The sequence below is a fragment of the Sceloporus undulatus genome, chromosome 1 (genome assembly GCF_019175285.1).
Source record: "Sceloporus undulatus isolate JIND9_A2432 ecotype Alabama chromosome 1, SceUnd_v1.1, whole genome shotgun sequence".
Lineage (NCBI taxonomy): Eukaryota > Metazoa > Chordata > Lepidosauria > Squamata > Phrynosomatidae > Sceloporus > Sceloporus undulatus.
Genome location: NC_056522.1, coordinates 86738188 through 86759342, shown reverse-complemented (window position 1 = coordinate 86759342; position 21155 = coordinate 86738188). Strand labels below are relative to the sequence as shown.

Below are 21155 nucleotides of genomic sequence, written 5' to 3'. Positions count from 1 at the left end.
GCAGCAGAAAACAACATTGCTCCCTCTTCAATATGACATCCCTTCAAATATTTAAACAGGGCTATCATATCACGTCTTAACCTTCTCTTCTCCAGGCTAAACATCCCCAGCTCCTTAAGTCATTCTCATAGGGCATGGTTTCCACAACCTTAACAATTTTAGTCACCCTCCTTTGGACACAATCCAGTTTCAGAACATCCTTTTTGAATTGTGGTGCCCAGAACTGGATACAATATTCCAGGCGGGGCCTGACCAAAGCAGAATAGAGTGACACTATTACTTCCCTTGATCTAGACACTATACTTCTATTGATGCAGCCTAAAATCGCATTGGTCTTGTTAGCTGCCACATCGCACTGACTCATGTTCAACTTGTGGTCTACTTGGACTCCCAGATCCCTTTCACATGTAGTCTCATTCAGCCAGGTGTCCCCGATCCTATATCTGTGCATTTTATTTTTCCGCCCTAAGTGCAGTACCTTACATTTCTCTGTGTTGAATTTCATTTTGTTAGCTTTGGCCCAGCTTTCTAGTCTATTCATGTCATTTTGAATGTTGATCCTGTCCTCTTGGGTATTAGCTGATACTCCTAATTTGGTGTCATCTGCAAATTTGATAAGTATGCCCCTGATTCTGTCATCCAAGTCATTGATAAAGATGTTGAATAGCATCGGACCCAGGACAGAACCCTGTGACACCCCACTGGTCATTTCTCTCCAGGATGAAAAGGAGCCATTGTTGAGCACTCTTTGGGTTCGGTCAGTCAACCAATTAAAAATCCATGTAACAGTTACGTTGTCTAGCCCACATTCTACAAGCTTGTTTTCAAGAATGTCATGGGCAACTCTGTCAAAGGCCTTACTGAAATCAAGATATACTGTATCCACAGCATTCCCTTCATCTACCAAGCTAGTAATTTTATCAAAGAAAGAGAGCAGATTTGTCTGGCATGACTTGTTTCTCTGAAACCCATGTTGACTTTTTGTGATTATGGAATTGCCTTCCAGATGTTCACAGACTCTCTGTTTAATTATCTGCTCTGGAATCTTTCCTGGTATTGATGTCAGACTAACTGGACAATAATGGGTGGGACCCTCTTTTTACCCCCTTTTTGAAGATGTGAACAACGTTTGCCCTCCTCCAGTCTGCTGGGACTTCTCCTGTTCTCCAGGAGTTCTCAAAGATTATTGCCAACGGCTCTGATATTACACTTGCCAGTCTCTTTCTCTTTACTCTCACAACATGCTTGGCAGTACCATCAAAAACTGAAGCCACCATAACCCCCACATAATTGTTTCCATACGATTTTTAATTATGAAAATGAGGCTTCCAATAGCCAGTATTATAGTTACTGGTATAAATCTATTTATTTAATTAATTTATATCTTGCCTTTCTACGAACATGGGCTTCATAGCAGCATACAACCTTTTAAAAGCACAATATCATTTAAAAAGCTTTAAGTACAAAAGCTAAAACACAATTAAATGAAATTTGACAAACGCTTGTTAAAAGTGCAGGTCACATAATGTAACAGAAACAACAACCCCCATTAAAAGATCTGCCCGCCACACCATATGAAAAGCCAAAATCCTCCTTAAATGAAAAATGTCTTTACCTGCAGGGAGGTAGCAGTCAGGGGTCCTACCAAAGTTCCTGTGGAAGGACATTCCATAGATAGGAGCAACCACAGGGGATGCTCTCTCCCGAGTCCTCACCAAGTGTGCCTGTGATGGTGGAAGGATTGAGACATGATGGTGATGATTTCTTTCCCACATCTCCTCAAGGCAGGGTACAGCTTGTTAAAATACAAAATAAAATTAAAACCACATAAACTCACAGTTAAAATGCAACACTATCAAATCATTAAAATGCACTCATAAGAGTTTTTCAAATAGTCTGGACCCAAGCCATGTAGGGCTTCAAAGGCCATCACCATCACTTTGGTTTCTGCCCAGAAATGGATTGGTAGCCAGTGGAATTGTTTCAATAAGGGAGCCAACAAATGGCTGCAGCATTTTTGACCCACTGATGTTACTGAACAGCCTCATATAGAATTAGTTACAGCAGTGCTACTCAAACCTTTGGACCACCCCCCCCTTTACACCTGTGTGCAGACGCACCACCACCCCAATGTAGTATTTGAATAAAAAATACTTTGTTCATTTAGCATGCATATTTTCTTTCTGACATTCATGTATATTCATATTTTAACATTTTATAGGGAAATAGCATTGTTCAAATTAGAACAGTTTTAAGTAAGGTGAAAATTTAACTCAAACTTTATGTGTATATTTTACACATAAAAATTTTGAAGATGGATCAGGGTTCCAAGTCTCATGGCCCCCGTCCCCTTGAGCAGTTTTCACATCCCAGCATTTAAGAACCACTGCATTACAGTAATCGAAATGGGATGTAACTAAGGTGTGTATCACTGTAGTTAGATCTGCTATGTCAAGGAACTGCAGGTAGTGTCCTCTGCATCCTCTGGATCTCTCTTGCTTTCATAATTTTTCACTTGCTCAAAGCACTATTTTTATGGTCGATTTATGCAGTTATGAGCACACTTGCATAATCTGACCAGCTGGAGTTAAGATTGTAATATTGTTGGCACAGAACCTATTTTTGAAATGTGTGTGCATGTGCATGTGTTTGTACACCTATGCTTGTGTTTGCACATGCAGCTGACTAAATGAGATGTGTGTGCATCTATGAATAAAAAGAAAACTGTCTTAGGCAGGAGCAATTTGTACTTGAATGTACAGAACCTGATCAAATGGGGAGGCATTACAGAATCTGATAGTATGCAAAGGGATCTTGTAGTACCTTTGAGACTAACTGAAAGAAAGAAGTTGATAGCATGAGCTTTTTTAAATTCGAGCCTAATTCCTCAGATGCATGCTTGGAGTGCAGAATGCAGAGACAGAGCTATATAAACCATTTGGGTGTGAAAATGTCAATTCAAATTCAAAACTTGGATCTGGTAAGAAATTATATGACCTGAATGCTCACCAAAACCCCTTGCTTCTATAGCCACCCTACACTCATCCTCGCGTCCTTGCTTGAAATATGGCTTCATATTATGCTAACAGAAGCTCAGATCTTTTTTCTACGCCTGTTGTTTGAGCTCCTTTCTAACAATTGGCTGCTAGTGCTGTGAACCCACCGAAGCCATTAATTTTCTTTTTACAAGCTGTCCCGAGTGTAAACTGCATCAGTAAGGGAACTGGCAATGGCCCCCTTCCACCATGCACCTGGTGCAGTTCAGATCTGGAATTTGGTTGTATCAATTGGCAGGCTGGCTGCTCCAGATTAAGTTTCTAATCAGGCTGAAGAAGAGAGATGATTTGCCATGTCCAAGCACTGCTGTTCCTGCCTCTGCTTGAATGAATTTACTGAATCAAAATTAAACTTCATGCTATCATTTCCCCTTTCATGATGTCCTCACAAATTGATGATTATGTTTTTCATGCTTATAAACAGTTGGCTTCTAATCAGTTGGATAATTTACAGTGTGCACTGGTCTAAAACAAAATACAGTTTGGTTTCTTCATGGAACCTTTTGCAGTTGATAAAAAACTTTCTATTGCCCTCTGCTGGTAGTCCTGGAAAGTACATATCACATCGGTTTGCACAACATGTACGTCAGTAAAGTCTGATTGATCATTAAAGTGTCAGCTGAAGTAAATGCTAGTATTTACTTTAGTATGCACTGCATACCATGCTAATATGAAGTGAGTTAATTACCATAAAATCAATGTAAAATGTACATTTGTCCCATCAATGGAATGTAGATTTGCTCTGTTTGTTCTAAAATCAAAGGTTTTTTTTCCTCCCACTGACTTTGGAGAACCAATTTTTCTTCCAGGATTGGTAGGAATGATCAATTTTTGTTGGAAATGTAACACAGTTTCAGGTTAGAGGAACAACATAAATGTACACTGAAGAGTGTAATAAATAAAATGAGAAGGCATATGTGCTAGGAGGGGGCTCCTAGTATGTGCTTCATGGTCTCAAGATGAATCCGTGTCCAAGTGATCATTCTTTTCCTTTATTTTGGAACATAGAAATCCCCCTTAAACCAGATGAAACCAGTAGCTAAGCATTCTTTATGGTGATTGTGTCTGTCTGAGGTCTTTACCATCTCTATCCAAAGATGTGAGAGATTGAAACTGGGACCTTTGATGTCCAAAGCATGTGCTCAGCCACTGAATGACACACTTTTTGTGCTCTAGTCACCATTTGCAGCATCTTTGGGAGGCAGAGAGGAATGCTAGGAGCAGGAACCCATGGTGCTGAGGTCAGAAGTTCTAGCCCAGAATTCTCAGGGAAGGCTAAATGAGATGCTGCTGAAGAGACGGAAGAAACTGAAGAGACTGATGGTGATGGTGAAGATGGTGATGATTTTCATAATACTGTAATAAGATCATTTTCCTGCAACTTCTCAGTATTTTGATCCTGAGCTAATGTGGCATATCACCTCCTCCTCCTTCTGATAGTTAGGGGGCCTCAGGTGATCAAACAAAGCCACCACACCTAAACCTTTGATTCAGGTTGTCATCACTGGTGCATTTGTAGGCCCCTACAAATAGTATCTGAATGCCCACAGTTGGGCTTCCTTGAGGCAGCAGGAACAGCATTTATCTATGCCTTAGGGGCGCTTGAGTCACCAAGCCACACTTGGGCCATTATATCTAAACTCTGAGCTAAGAACAGAATAATTAACAATATAACTATTCATTTTATCACACCAATGCTTAATATCCTGTCAATATAGTTAATGTAACTATTAGCTTTACTATTCCAGTCAGTGCAATGCTTATGAACCTTTGCTATAGGTTTTTATATGAAGTTGAACCATTCCTGTTTTCTTTCTTAACTGAAATCTAAGTAATAAATATGTGGCTGCTGATCTCCTAAACATGCCTCTCCAGCTCCCAGTGACAAATGTTTTCTATACTTTACTATAAAAAATGCTACAGTATACGCTGAACTGGTTTTAAAAAGGGCAAAGTTAATTGTGTAGCACTGATTATGGTACCAAAGCTTGAAGTTTTCTGTGGGACCGAAGCGTTCCATTAATTTTCTATGTGGACTACTGGAGAAGGAAAGGGGGGCTGGCTGGAGAGAGCAAGGACATTCTTTTTTCTGTACATTTCCCCCTTTGACCCTTGAAACTTTAACTCTTTTGTTCTCCATACATAGTTTTCTGGCTCAGTCACTAGAAGCCTGTTTCAGAGTGTTCAAACTGAAGCTGAGCTAATGCCATTGTATAAGCATGGCTGGAGCTCAGATCCTGTTTCTTCTGCTGACTGTTTTTCCTATAAGAAAAGGAGTTGTGAGGATGAGGGAGAGCATTTGATGCTTCATATCTTGGTCACTGTAGAGTGATACAATTTTCATGCCATTTAAGATGCTTGCTATGTATGTAAGAATCATTTGATTCCTCTTTTTTCCTTTTAGGTTCTCCCTTCATAAATCAAGTTCTGAAGAAAGTGCTGTAGGTCAGTATACTTCATCTTATTTGGTCCTTTCTACTTTCCATTTATTTTTGAAGACTGTATTGGCCTACCTCATGGTTATCAAGTCTTTTACAATAAAGCCTATTGTGTTGCTTCTTGTTTGGAGGAAAACATTCATTGGGTTTTTTTTCCAAGTTTCTTTTTAACTTTGAGGATTATTTTAATGATATGTTCCTTTAGAACAGTATTTCTCTGTGCATTTTACCACCTCTGAAGACTGCCAGCTGCCTAGATAAAGTTATGGAGTGGTTTGTTTGATCCTTAAATCTAATGGTCATATGAGCCCCAGTCCCTTCCAGTATACAAAAACCAACAGTAAACACAACAATGAGAAAAATGAAATTATCTCATAGGTTTTATTTTTTTTTTAATCTAGGTGCTCAAGATTTTATTTTTATTTTTAATTTTTTTTTAAAAAAAAGTGGGGTTGTTTTTTTTTAATAAAAATGAATTCAAAAATATTCCTTCTTTATTTTTGTGCAATCTTTTTTAATTGCTTGTGTGAAACACTCATTATTCTTCCATATCCTAACTGAAGAATGTTTATAAAATCTGTATTAATACTAACATTCTCTTCAAAACTGAAGTCAGAGGGTGAGGAACTGTACTGGAAGAGGGAACTGGTATTAATATATACGTGTGCATGTGTGTCTAAATATATAATCTCTATGCTCTATCAGGTAAAGCAGATTGGAAAAAGAAGAACAAGTATTTCTGGCAAAATTTTCGAAAGAATCAGAAGGGACTAATGAGGCAGTCTTCAAAAGGTATAGCTTTGAGATGATGCTGTTTTTAATATTAATTATATATTACCTTTGGAGTATAATTTTATGTAAGTAATAGGACTTTAACTAGGATAGATGTATGCAATTGCAATATTTCAACAAGATTAGTCTTAATTATTAGAAACTACATTTTTATTCATTGAATTCCATCATATCTGAAAGTTAGGTTACATGCTATTGCCAGATTACTGGAAGCTGTGGAATTTAACAGAAGATTCCTTATTTTTCAACATTATTCCATACTAAGCTATACAGTATGGAATAACTCTTTTTTGTAAAAGTGTGGATTTTGTAATTCACTTTTAAAAAGGTGATTGTTTGCCTTAAGGACTATGTAAACAGGTCTACTCATCAACACACAAATTTTAAACATGTTTAAAATTAAGGTAGTGGGTTCAAATCCAATCAAGATAAAAGAATTCTGGTGACTGTAGCAGGATTTATCAGGTTTAAATCCATATAGAACTGCAGCTTTAGTCGTAATGTTTTGAGAAATGTTTCATATATACTTTAAATCATAGGACAGATAAAATGCAAAAATATATATAGATTAAATAGAAATAAAATAATAAAATACAGTCTTGCATCTGGGCTCTGATCATTTTCTGTTTGTAACATTTTTGCCTGAGGTTTCTTTGGTTGTTATAAAAGCAGTGGCAGGGCTGTCTGCTGATTTTTACTCTTATGACTTACTTGGCAGACCTGCAATTCAGATCTTTGTCCTTCATTAAACTTCATCAAACTATCTGGTACATTCCCCAACTTACTGGTAACTTAGATAATGCTGATTATTTTTTGCATTTTCAATTCTGCATATGAACATAACATTGTGTTATGTTCAGTTGAATGTTTAAACATTATATGAGCTGTGTTAATTAGTGTGTACATTAATCAAACAAAATAACTGAAAACCTTAAGAATTTTTTTCAACAATGAACATTTTACCAATCAAATTAGGGTGATCCATCTTCTCTACATGTGTTCTTGATCAGATGACTCTTGAAGAGTTTTTTTTGCAGGTGGGAGTAATGCTAAAACAATCTAAAAACTGGGATAATCTTGTTGTTGATTAAATTTTCCAATATAATTAGGTTGCATGGTATGTGTATGTGAGCGTCAATGTCATGTGAGCATTCACTATGTCTCTAGAGTTTGAATCCCCACTTAACCACTGAAACTCACTTGGTGACCTTGGGCACACTCTCTCTGCCTTAGAGGAAGGCAATAAATTTTGCCAAAAAGACCCCATGATAGGTTCTCCTTAGAGTTGCATAAATCAGAAATTACTTGAAGACACACCATAACAACAATGGTATGTATAGTCATTTACTTAATTTACCATGTCCAGCAACATCTGTAAGTATTCAGTTATCTAATATGTAATAGTATAATGTAGGGAACAATTACAAAGAATCCAGCTTAGCTTTGACAAATATTCTCTATATAAAGTTTCCTGACAGAAGTTGGGACACAGGACAGCATAGGACTGCAGGATGATGTCAGAACAGTATGTCATTAGACAAACCATAGCCACTGACTTCCATTTCTCAAAATGTCAGTGTCATGAGCCCTTTATCACTAAGCCACTGAAGCTTCTCACTATATTGTATGTGCGCGCGTGCGCGTGCGTGTGTGTATATTGGTTTAGTTTACAGCCTGCTCTTCTGTAATAAACAATCCTTTCTAGTGTTAACTTTCTAGTTGATCTCCTAACATAACTAGGAGCATAATTATACTATGACAGTGTTTGGTGCAGTTGTCATCAGAGTAGCTCACATTAAAAATATGTAATATGATTGTGCAGTTAAACAATGCCGTTCAATTTCTGTAAATATGTATCTCATACAGTGTAAGATCTTATTTTATCAGTAATTGTTATATCTCTCCATCAGAGGCCATGAATAAGAGGTTTTGAATATAGCAGATTTCTGCAAAGAATTATAGAAATTAGTTTATAGTGTATAACATCTCATTAGAGATGATCCTATGCATCCGATTTTGGATTAGCATTTCTTTTGCTGCTCTGTCATTTTCTGTAATGATTTCCAGGTGTAATAAATATATTCCTGGCCGTGCCTTCTTTCTAAGCTGTATTGATCTGAGGAAGGAGAATAGGTTACTGGAGAGGAATATTTTATCATTGTTCCTGTCATCAGTGCAGTGATATTGGTTAGGAAATGGTGAGAATGGCAATATCTCTCCTGACTGGTCTTCTGCCTCAATAGTGTTATGATCTTGTAATTTTCAAAAAAAATGTTTAATATATTTTATTTTATTATCACAATATATAGTAATACAAACCTCAAATAAACTTTCTGTAAATCATTAGTTATTTACTATCACCTAACTAAAATGCAGTAGCTTAGCGGTTAAGACGCCAGTTCTGATGATCTGAAGATCAGAAGGTTGGCAGTTCAAGGCCCGAGTGCTGCAGGATGGGGTGAGCTCCTGTCACTAGTCCCAGCTTCTGCCAACCTAGCAGTTTGAAAGCATGCAAATGCAAGTAGATAGACAGGTACCACTTCTCAGTGGGAAGGTAACAGTGTTTGGTGCAGTCATGCTGGCCACATGACCACGAGAGCAGTCCTCAGACAACCCTGGCTCTTCATCTTAGAAACGGAGATGAGCACCGTCCCTATAGTTGGTTACAGCTAGACATTCATGTCAAGGGATTACCTTTACCTTTAACTAAAATATAGTTATAGTAACACTAACACTAATAATAGTATTGATAAAATAGTAATAATAATATTAATTATGCAAGTAGTAAACTAAATATATTAATATATTAATTTTAATTATTTAGGTTTAAATGCATAAAATACTTCTCACCAAATAGCATATGAGATTATTGCCATAACCCAACATATATCATAAACAATCCCGTTCCTAATCTTTTCAGTTTGGGGCTAGGTATATTTTTGCTATCTCCCCATTTCTTCAATTTCCCTGAATTATCTATTCTTCTACTCAAATGCTTTATTAGTAACTATTCATAGCTCGTTTTTCTTTTCTTCTACAGAATTCTAATCTCAGTCTTGGAAAACTGTTGTTAATTTTCCAACATTCAAATGAAAATGTGGGCAAGTCACTCAGAATTTTGAAGAGGTGTTAATTTGAGCATAAATGACTTGGAAATAATGGTTTGGTGGACAACACACTGGGAAGGCTATGGTTTAATATGTTTGACCTTCCATTTGTTTGTTTTGAAGACTCATCTTTTTTTCTATCTATCTTCAGGGGAGGATGTTGGTTATGTGGCAAGTGAAATTACAATGAGCGATGAGGAGCGGATCCAGTTAATGATGATGGTCAAGGAAAAGATGATCACAATTGAAGAAGCACTTGCAAGGGTATATGATCCATGTACTTCTCTCTCTAGCTTTGTCGTTTAGTCAGTCCATGTGAGATCTTTAGTCAGCTTGTGCTAGATCATACTCTGTCTGCTGGTGCCAAATGAAAGGTCAGATTGCATTGGTGAGTCACCTTGCAGATCAGTTGCCATAATATTGGAAATAGTATTATGGATAATCTAGACACATAACTTGGTGGTTTGTAGTATAAATGGAAAATATAGAGCTTGCTTACATATTACTACCCCCTCTGACCAGGCCCAAGAGATTCAGAATGAAAGTACTTCTATGATTAAATGCCTTTTAAAAAAATTGAGAATCATTACTCCCTTGTGTGTTATTAACATGAACAGTATATATATATATATATATATATATATATATATATATATATATATGTCTGTATTGATAAATAAGTGATTGCATTTTAGCTTAACTAAGCATGAAAACCAAGCTACTTCCCTGATAAGACTGTAGCTGAGTCAGCAATAAAGGGTTTAATGAGTCCATACTTGAAAGCTTGCTCTACATTAATTTTAAGAGGGCAGATTTTACAGGTGTATATAGTTGCAATCCTTCCTAGAACATACTCATGTTTTTAATATAGAGGAGTTGAGAATATTTTCTGTCTCTTGATCAACCTGTTTATCTAGGTTCTTTCCTAACTTTCCAGAGAGAAAAAATTTAAGACAGTGTGTATTTATGACAAGAAAGTGTGATGTCATTAGATCTTAATTCATCCAGTAATTGGTTGTTCTTAGAGATTTGAAATTGAGTAAACCAATATTTATAGCACCTAACAAAATCATGTGTTCCCTTTTTTTTAAAACTTCTATTTCAGCTTAAGGAATATGAAGCCCAACGTAGGCAGTCAGGTAGCACAGACTCTTCTGAATGGCCTGATAATTCTTACTCAACTTTTGATGGTTCTTCCAATTGTAATGTAAGTATCAGTCTCTGTAGTGCCACAGATAAATATATTATTGACCTGGATATGTAAAGGTTAATCCATATAGTAGCTGAAGATTAAGTCAGAAGCACAGAAAATAAAATAAAAGATTATCTTAAGCCTGAAACAGATGGGCCAAAAGAAGTGGCTTCTGCTCACCAAAGGCAGCCTGAAGCCACTAGAAAAAGGAGCGGATTTAATGCGATCCTGGCGGTGGCCCATTTGGGACTGTGGCAGTGGCTGACTTCAAGAGTGGACCGTGTGGTCGTCATGGTCCTGAACCAATTGCAGCTGCTCCTTGGCACTGGTCTACTTTGGGCCTTAGACAAGATGTCTTCTACCTGCCTTGTTCATTTCTAATAAAATTAGCAGTCTTTTCTGTTAGGCCTCAGTTATAGCATGTAATTTTAAAAGTTTGAACTCCTCTTAGTAGAATTTAACAACTATCAGTTATCATTATTACAGCAAGACCCGACTTAATGCAAGGGGATACATTTCAGGACTGCTTGTGTAGAATAAAACCTATGGATATGAACAAACCCTATTTTCCTTCCCCAAAAGAACGATGAGGTTCATGGTTTTGGGTTTTGGCTAAAGCTTACCATAGAATTCTGCTGAAAAACCTAGAAATGCCTAGGGAGACCACTTCCCTGGGCATTTCTTGGTCCTCCTGCATGATTCTGTGGTATGCTGGGCAGTGGGGGGGGGGGGCGACTTGACCATAGAATCACACCAGAAAACCTAGAAATACCTAGGGAAGTGTTCTTTCTAGGCATTTCTAGGTCCTCTGGAATGATTCTTTGGTAAGTTATTTGAGGATAAGTGAAGCTGTATTAAACGAATTCACTTTAAACCAGTGGTTCTTAACCTTCCTAATGCTGTGACCCTTTAATACAGTTCCTCATGTTGTGGTGACTCCCAACCATACAATTATTTTCATTGCTAAATGCAAATATGTGTTTTCCGATGGTCTTAGGCGACCCCTGTGAAAGAGTCATTCGACCCCCCAAAGGGGTCCCGACCCACAGGTTGGGAACCACTGCTTTAAACAGGGTCTTACTGTATTTTATTTATATCCCATCTTGTTTTCACCTCTAATTCAAGGTATCTTGCAAAATTAAAACAGGTACATATAGAAGTTCACATTATTTTTAAAAAATGATGATAAAACATAAATAAACTATGAATAGAATTAAAAGCACATTTAAAAGCGTACCCCTTTAAAAAATACGGACAATACAGCACATTATTAAAATCTCATAAGCAGTTAGTTCTCAAAGGCCTGTCAAAGGTTTTAAGAAGTCTTTGCCTGCTGCCAAAAGAACTTCATGAAGGATGCCAGTTAGGTGCCTCTAGGAAAGGAGGTTCAGAGTTTGGTAACAGTCACTGAGAAGGCCCTCTTCTGTGTTCCTACCACATGTGGCTATGAGGCTGGTGGGACAGAGAAAAGACCTCCCTGGCTGTCATAAAACACAGGTGGGATGGCCCTTCAGTTAATCTGGGCCTGAACTGTATAGAGCTTTATATGTTATAAACTTTACTTTGGATTATGCCTGTATATATAGTTAAGTATTCATTTTGTGACAGTTCTTTGCATACTACTATCATTTGGGGTTCTGCTTCTCCAGGATGGTACAACCTCTTCTTAAATAGCATCCTTTTCATCAGAACGTTTTTGACCTTTCCTTCCTGATTTTCTGATATGCTGTCAGGTGACTGACCAAATTAAGGTCCTGTTTGCATGACTTTCAAGTTTGCACATATGAGCTGTCTCCAGGCTTGAACATTTGCTCTCATATGAAGAGTCTAGTTGTGTGGATGCAACTCAGAAAGGATTATTTTGTTAGCATGAGATGATGCAGGGATGTAGCCTGGATTTTGGGAAGGGGGGGTCCAGACTAAGTGCCACCATTATAATGGGGCTTGGGTGCAGCGGCACAGCGGCATACACCATTCATTGTATCGAACGGAAGGAGAGGGTCTGGACCCCATGGACCCCCCCCCCGGCTACGTCCCTGGATGATGTGCCCATCATAATAATGATACAGATTTTTCTAATGCTGTTCCCATGGTTGTGATGTACCCAGTATTCCTAGGAATAAAGCTTTTGTTAAGCTCCCTTAACAAATTAAGTTTTAGACCTATTTCCTGTGTCAAATCCATTTGCATTTTTTAGAGCCCACTAAGGCTCTTCAGAAACCTATTAGCTGTCATCCTCTTTCTAGCTAAAGTTTGTTTTTTAAATTTATAACCTGTTCCATTTCCAAAATATAAATTAACATGAAACTTTAAGATTATCTAAGAATATTTCATTCTCAGTGTATTTTTGTTAATGAAAATACAGGATATTAATCTGTTACTAAATCAGAGAAGCAGGTGATTTCCTCTTTCTGCTCATTCCCATTCCTGCTCCTTCTCCTTTGTGCTTCCCACATCCGTTCCGGAGGGTTGATTATGGCACCATTGCTGCCATGTAACATGAGGTGCAAAATTATATATTCATGTTCACCAGATAGTTACACCTAGCCTCTTTATACCATTCTCTTGTACACACATACTCATTAAAATTTAGCAGTACCCATTGCTGCCACTTTGTAACTTCATTAAAGAGTGTGTGTGTGTGTGTGTGTGTGTGTGTGTACATTTTTATAATATATAAGCATATTATGATGATTTTGGTGGCTTCTTGCATTACACACTTGGAGCAAGAGTTCTGTTTGCCCTACCCTTATCCAGGAACTGGTTAACTCCCCGGGATCTATCACATACTCATCTTTACACTTAAAGAAGATACTTGTCTTTACACTGCTACTTCAAGCAAAGTGTTTCTGCCAAACTAACCAGAAGAAGCATCAAACTTAATTGAGACCAAGCTTCTTTAAGGTTAAGATAACTTGGTGCTGAAAAAGATCAGGAGAGTTAACATTTTATTCATAACATAGCAGTTGTTACCAAGTTGCCTATGTTGCTTCTCCTAGGGAGAGGCTAGACTGCGTCTCTCCTTGGTGTCCTTTTGTCCTCAGATTTGTCCTTTTCTAATCCAGCAGACATTTGGGAACTAATTGTTTTATATAATGGGTTTTCTGTTTAAGTGCTGGATTATTTTTTTCAATCTGTGGTTTTCAGTTAATATTTTTATTGTTGTGATTCTGTAGAGAAGTAAATATTGTTTGATTCCCTTTGATCTTTTTAGCTATATGATTTCACTTTTATTTCTTTTTATTCTATGAGCCACCTTCTGTAAGTCCTTTTGTAGAGAAATAAGCAGGATATAAATTAAGTGGGTGAATGAGAGTTTGGGGGACCCTTCAGAACAGATACGGGTTAGGAAAGGGACAGAAAAATCATATAAATACCCATTGCATCAGCCAAAATCTATTTGCATGATCTTGAAAGAAACCTGTAGTAATTTACATCAGTCCTATTTTGTAAGGTAAGAATGACAGTACAGTTCTTAGAAAGTTTACTCATTCTAAATATACAGGTCTGCTCAATGTGTTTAGTGAGATTTAATCTCAAGTGAGTGAATCTAGGACAGCAGTCTAAGTATTATTACATCAGCTGTAATACTGATGGGATGTGAAGATCATGTTCTGTACTAATAATTTTGCCCAACATGCAACTGTAGGGGAAAGATGCTGTTTTTAAACAATCAAATGATTGTGGAATGTTGATGTGTATAGTTCTGAAATCAACAACCACAAAATAGATTTTTCATTAAACTGAGCATAATATTTTAGGTGAAAAAAATCCTGCTGTTGTTATGTGTCATGCTGAGAGTATTTAATTTGTATTGATCTTTCTCCTTCCTTTCCTTCCGCAGTCATTTACACTTTTTCCAATGGCAAATTGAGATGTTAAAACCTTGCTGAGCTACAATCCAAGAACAATTAGCAAAGGGCAGGGTGCTGTCTCCCCTGTGCCTGCATAGAGGCTGCCCTCTGTTGTTACAGAACTGTTAATTCTAGGCTCAGTCTGAAGGGTTCTATTTTTCTGTTCTGAATATGTCAAGCCAGCAGCTGTATTGGATTTATGCCAGATACATGCAGATAGACACTTAATCTCATTGTTATGTATCCTGCTCATAGTCTTCTTTATTAAAGGCTTTACAATTAAAGCCCTGTCCATCTTTCTGATAAGAAGTAATGTTCCTGGATCAGGCCTACATGCTTTCTTCTTTCGTTCTTCCCTCTTTCCCCTTCTTCCCTCCTTCCCTTCCCCTACTACCTTTTAATTTCATGTTCATTTGTCAAAGAAGACTGCTTTAGGTGGTCCTTTTCAGTGGATTTTACTGCTGGGAAGTCGTTTATGTTTGCAGAATTTAGTCTCTCCCCCTTGTTTCTCAGTGAGTATTTACAGGTGTGTGTTGCCTTCTCAGTGGAGCTGAGGATATGCTTGAGGATATAATTGCCAACATTTTTTAAAAGCTATGTTATACAATGTCTCCAAGGGTGTGCATGATAAAATAAGTGTCAGAAGGGATTAAAAAAAACAACAGCTCGTCCATAAACCCCAGTTCCACACCACAGCATTTCACTTTGGGCCAAAACAGGCTCAGTGCTAGGGAATGCTGCGAACTGTAGTTTTGTGAGACAGAGAGCTGTGGTGCCACAACAAACTACAGTTCCTAGAACTCCCTAGTATTGAGCCAGGGCAGTTAAAGCAGTTTCAGGATGGATTGTTTCTGCAGTGTGTTTCAGCCCTTTGTCTGTTTTAATTTGTTCTGACAGAATTCATTTTCCTCAAAAGTCTTGCTGGAAAATCTTGTTTCCCAGAGAATATTGGTCCCTGAGAGTTTTGCTGGAAAAATTTTTTCCCCAGAGAATCATGCTCTCTTGAGATTCTTGATCTTGGATGGCTATCAGAAAGAATTAATTGTTGCTCCAAGAAAGAGAATAGACGTTATTGGATGAGAACATTTAGAGCAGCCTATTGTTGAAAGTATTCCCTGCCACAAACTGACTGCTTCTCTAATCTTCCCTTATTATTTGTCTCTGATTACACAAAGGAATTTTGCTACCACAGTGTTGCAGTGTTAGAAGAGGAGAACTGGATGAATTGATAGAGGATGAAGCTTTAAATGGCTAATTGTAGTGGCTATATATAATCTCCAGTATTGGAGGCAGTGGGCCTCTCATTACCAGTTGTTAAGACAGATGGGCAAGAGGGGGGGGGGCAGGGGCTGTAGGCTCATGAACTGATTATAGGTTTCTCATAAATACAATTGGCTACTGTGAAAACAGAAGTTTGAATTTGATAGATTGTTAATCTGATGTAGTAAAGCTCTTTATAAATTCTTAATCTCTATATGAAGCTATTGCAGACTTGACAATGTGTTGCTCCAAAAAAGATTTTCATTAAGTTCCCAGAATGACAAGCATTAAACAAATGAGAAGGCTTTAGCACCCTACTCAGTAGTGTACCTGGTTTATTTGACATCCAGAGGGGACCATTTTTTACAGTCCTACCATACAACAAAATTATTTTCAGTAATAATGAATACAAAATTATAATTAAACACCAGCAGAAGGAAGTTGCAGTTCAGTCGTATGGAAGACTGCATGATTCTCACCCTTGATTCACATAAATACATGAGTGTGGCTTTTAGTAAATCTATGGCTGATGGTCTGGGTGAGAGCTGCAAAGTTTGGGCACCTGTGTAGGGGTAGTTTGGGGCAAAGAAAAAATTATTTGCAGCAGGATACAGCAGAGCAATGCAGGCTTCCAAGGCCTATTGAGGGGACTAATGCAGTACCCTGGCCTCCAAGAGTTTTCCACTCCTGTTGCCAGATCAACAATTGCTTTTCAGTCACAGTGATTGCCCAGTTCTTCTTCCAACACAAACCAACTTCAGTGGCTAAAAAGGCAATATAATCATCATGTATTGATTCTCCTACAGATACCATTTTGTAAAATAAGATGTTTAGAGTATTTATACTTGCACTCTTCAGAAACGCTCTCAGAACAATTTATACATCATTCATTTAACAGTTCCTTGCCCTCAGGTTTACAATCTCAAAAGATATGACACAAAAGGAGAAGGGAATGGAGTGGGGAAGGGGATCAAATCCAGCAGATACTGCTGGTTCTTCTCTCACTCCCAAGGCCAGGCAGTGGCAGTTGGAATGGAGGGAAGGCTTTAATCTTCCTCTGGGGCTAGCCATGGTGGAGCTGTGCCTGCCTCTTCTCTCCTTCTGAGGCCAGCATGGTAGCAGTTAAGATGGAGGGAAGTTCTTCATTTGCCTCTGGGGCTAGCCATGGTGTAGCTGGCCAAGCTGATAGAGGGTTGGTTCTCTCTTTTTTGTTCCTGAATCTCCACCAAGAAGATGAGCAGAATTAATTTATCTGTTCTCCAGTCTCCCTGCTTCAGCAACCAGGGGAGGAACCATAGCCCAGTAACAGAAAGCATCATTTCTCTGGCAGAAGATAAAGATTGAAGTACCAGAACTGGGGAAAGATTTTGTTAACAGTTAAATTAGATACTACTGGGCAAAACAGGCACATGTCTTGATTCAAATTGAGGCATAATTATATATTTTAAAAGGCATTACTAATGTTCCCTTTGCCTCTGGGGAACAAAAGACTTACCCTTTGTGTCATTCCTTCACTGCTTGCCAAGGAGGGAAAAAAATTAATTTGTCTATCTTCATCCATATGTTAGTGAATGAATAAATATAGGTATGTGCACATGCTTGTAGAGGTATATCTGCATGATATGTGGAAACTTATTTTTCTGTTACTTTTGGGTGACTGGTTGTAAAGGTCATTAGCTAGGTTTACATTTATCAGAATAGTCCTATTTCTGTCCTTAGCTTATGACCCAAATTTCAAAGTGTGTGCGCTTCAATGGCTACCTCTTAGAAGCTGCACTTCCTTATATGATACGGTTGTGTTTGATACTGTGCCACCAGCCTGTCAGGAGGAAAGGTGAAAGGGATGCTTGCCAAAAAGATTTATAGAAGTGGAATTGGAAGCTACTAGTCTGCTCAAATTGCATTGGTGTAGAGCCAGCCTTATTGGCCTCCAGATCTGAGGCCATTGGGCAGAGTGGCTAGTCTTCATTAGCATTTCCTTCATTCCCTCTTAACACATTGACACATCCTTCCTTGCTTCATTCCCTGTGTGTGACAGCTTCCTAATTTCTCATTTTATGTTCAGTGGGAAAGAGAGGTTTAACAATTTCCCTGTGTGGCATCTGCTATTCTCACTGTGAACCAGATAGCAGGTGATACTGTAATGGCTGTGCTGCACTGTGCCACAGTTCATAGGCTCACAAGCACAGATGGACACAAGCCGGAAGACAGATGATAGAACTGGTCATAGGTTTGTACTATAAAGCAGATTCCATTGAGACTGCCTTTGGACACCACAACCTCCAGAATAGTGGTTTGTGACCTTTTGTTTCAGCAGTCACTCCACCAAAGAATCTCAGTCTTACTGTTAGAGAAACTCACTACTAGCATGTCATTACATCATAGAGGGCTACTCCATGGCAGGTAGGATATGTGCAAGATGGTATATCACACTTGCAAACAGACCTTAGGAGAGTACATTCTACGTAGTTCTTATGAAAACAAGGCATCCCATCAAGACTGCTTCTCCATCCCACCACAGTATGCATACCAGTAATTGGGAAGTAGGGATTCAAATGCTTCTGAAATTATAAAGGGATCATTGGTGGCATACTGCTTGTATAGAGTGTCCACCCAGAATGTACTGCTGTTAAATATCCCACAATTAGCTTTCTCTTCTCCTTGAAGCAAAAAGGGAAAATTGTGGCTTTCCTGTAAGAAAAAGTAGCTAGAGCTCCCCTTCCAGTTTCTGCTTTCTTCTAGATTTCATCTGAAATAATCAGAACTTGAGAGTATTATCTTTTTTGGACTACAACCTTAGAATCTCCCAGTGGTTGTTCTGGAGAGAGGTATAGGAAGTGAATGCCAAAAAGCTCTGGGAAAAATGTGTTGCCATACCTCACAAAGGATTACTATCTGATTTTCTCTTTGCTTTTGATTTACCTACAGTTGTTATGGCGATTCATTTCTCAATTTTTTTTTCACTAGAAGGAAGAGATGTGTATAATGATATGACAACCGAATAATTAACAATCAGTTTCTGGTTTGCTGCAAGGACACAGGGACAGAATTATTTCTTGCCAGACTGCTTGTTTCTTTTTTGCCAGTCCTTACAGTTTCAATTCATTGGTTGCACCTAGGGACTGAAGGAAGGACCAAAGTTGTTTGTTCCTAAAAAGGGGCCTTTCCAAAGTTAGCTATCCTCTTTCACTCAAGAGTAGCAGTTAATCACCATTAAGTTCAGAATTTCTGTAGCTCTCTTGGTGCTGTCAGTCTCTTTGTGTTTAATGGCATTCCAACCCCTCATCCCATTAGAGAAATCAAAGGTTTTTCTCCAAATTTATATTGTCAAAATTATTATGAAAAGTGGAGTTTTTAAAATACTGCAAGCACACCCACACCTCCCTTTCACAGTCAGCAGTTCTACACAGACATATATCCTGGTGTATTTTTCTCTGTCTTCGCACATTTGCAATTATAATGCAATTTATAAATCAGCTCAGCCTTGCCCAGCCTGGTGTCTCCCAGATCCTAATGGACTGGGAATGATGGGAGCTGTAGTTCAACACATCTGAAAGACACCAAGCTGGGAAACTCCAGACTAGGAAGATCTTTAGTTTGATCCAAACCAAGGTTTGATGAAAATGGCATTGGCTGTTGTTGTTATCCAAGGAGTCCTCTCATATACGTAACCCTGGTAGTGCAGTGGTTAAACCCTGTACTGCAGCCACTCACTCGCAAACCACAAGGTTGTAAGTTCAGTGCTAGCCAGGGGCTCTGGGTTGACTCAGTCAGGCAGCCTTCCGTAGGTCACTAAAATGAGTACCCAGCTTGTTGGGGGCAATTAGCTTACATTTTTATATTATTATTATTATTATTATTATTATTATTACTATTATTACTATTATTACTATTATTGAATTATAATTTTTTATTAGAATGAGTTCTACACATATACAATAAACACTTGTACTTAGTTCTTCATTCAGCTTACACTTTTTAAACTGCATAGTACATCGGCAAGCAGTGTGGAAATGTACTTGCTATTGCTATGTATTTCAAAGGAATTAATTGCAATATATACTCATATATAAAGTGACCTCATGAGAAAGTCAAGGCCCATCTCTGGAATCCTCATCTCTGAGTAGAGCGGTGAAAGATGAGCGCTTAATCCATCCTGGAATAACCTAAAATAAGCACTGAACTCCTCTATTCTCTCAGTGCTCCTTTTAGAGGAAGAGCCTCAAAGAAATGATGGTGATGATGATGGTTTTTCTTGCTCAGGCGTACAAAAAGGCTAGAAGCAGTGCCAAAGCAGAGACAGCTGAGGAAGTCAATGCTTCTTTTAGGTTCTCCCAGGATAAAAATATCAGATTTGTGAAAAAACTGTGTGTGATACAATGTTTTTATTTTTCAAATTTAGCAACCAGAAATACATTAAAAACAGATACAGTATTGAAACAGTTTTTTTCACTGCAGGCCTTTGTTAACAATTATTTTTTTCTGCATGCTATTGTACAGAAACATAAAAATACCTTTCTGTTATTTCTGTAATAGTGACAGCTGTATGTTATACACATATAATTGCTGGTATAATAGACATTATAAATACCCCAAATTAAGAAGACATTTGTTGTTCTGTTGTGAAATGCAATGCTTTCTACATTAAGTTGCTTTCACTGTTAAATCCCTTCTTGATAACTGAAGAATAGTTAGTATTTTTGAAACATATTTTTTCCATCTTGAATATATGACAGGAACTTTCTATTTAATTTCACTATGCAGTGTTCTTACTAAAGTGGCCATAGGAGCATTCTTATGATCCCCGCCCCCCAATAATTAATACAGTATCCCAAATGGCTACTTTTGCTTCATCTATTCGTTCATTTCAGTGGACTGACTGCCATTATAGAACAGTGCAAAGTGGCTGGATTTTATGCTTATAGTAAAGCAGCAAATATATTTTTCTTCACATCAAGTTTCATATGCTGTCTGGCTATAGTTTCCTTTACAATCTAAAACATGCCACTAATTATTACATTTTCATTGTTTAATACTGAGTAAACTGCTTTGTTGAGGTATCGTCTTCTGTCCATAAATATTTGGCAAACATTGGTCTTTCATGTGAAGGGAGGTTTCTCCAATTTTTATGGATTGTAGAGTTGATGTAATTTAATATGATAAAATTTCAGTTCGGCTTACCATACATTTTTAAAGTATGTAAATTTGGAGCAAATTTGAATGCTCCTAATGTGGCAAAGGCCTAAATACCCTGAAGGCACCAGATACAATCTGATCTTAGAAGCTAAGCAAGATCAGCTGTGGTTGCTACTTGGATGGGGGACTATCAATGAATGCTAGGTGCTGTTGGTGATATTTCAGAGGAAAGAACTAATAGGGCCACTTCTAAGTAATCCTTGCCTAAGAAAGCCTATGAAATTCATAAGATCACCATAAGTCAACAGGCAGCTTGAAGG

At 37.9% G+C, this 21155-nt stretch overlaps 1 protein-coding gene across 3 annotated transcripts in view; it reads left to right on the top strand.

The window, feature by feature from the left end:
* The window catches only part of LOC121921925 (SAM and SH3 domain-containing protein 1-like), an 802782-nt gene that overhangs the window by 716056 nt on the left and 65571 nt on the right, over positions 1-21155 (top strand). For all 3 annotated transcript variants that reach the window (XM_042450669.1, XM_042450687.1, XM_042450677.1), the window contains exons 5-8: positions 5461-5501; positions 6200-6286; positions 9545-9657; positions 10499-10600. In XM_042450669.1, coding sequence (XP_042306603.1) covers positions 5461-5501; positions 6200-6286; positions 9545-9657; positions 10499-10600 — 343 coding nt within the window. The remainder of the gene's footprint in view (positions 1-5460; positions 5502-6199; positions 6287-9544; positions 9658-10498; positions 10601-21155) is intronic.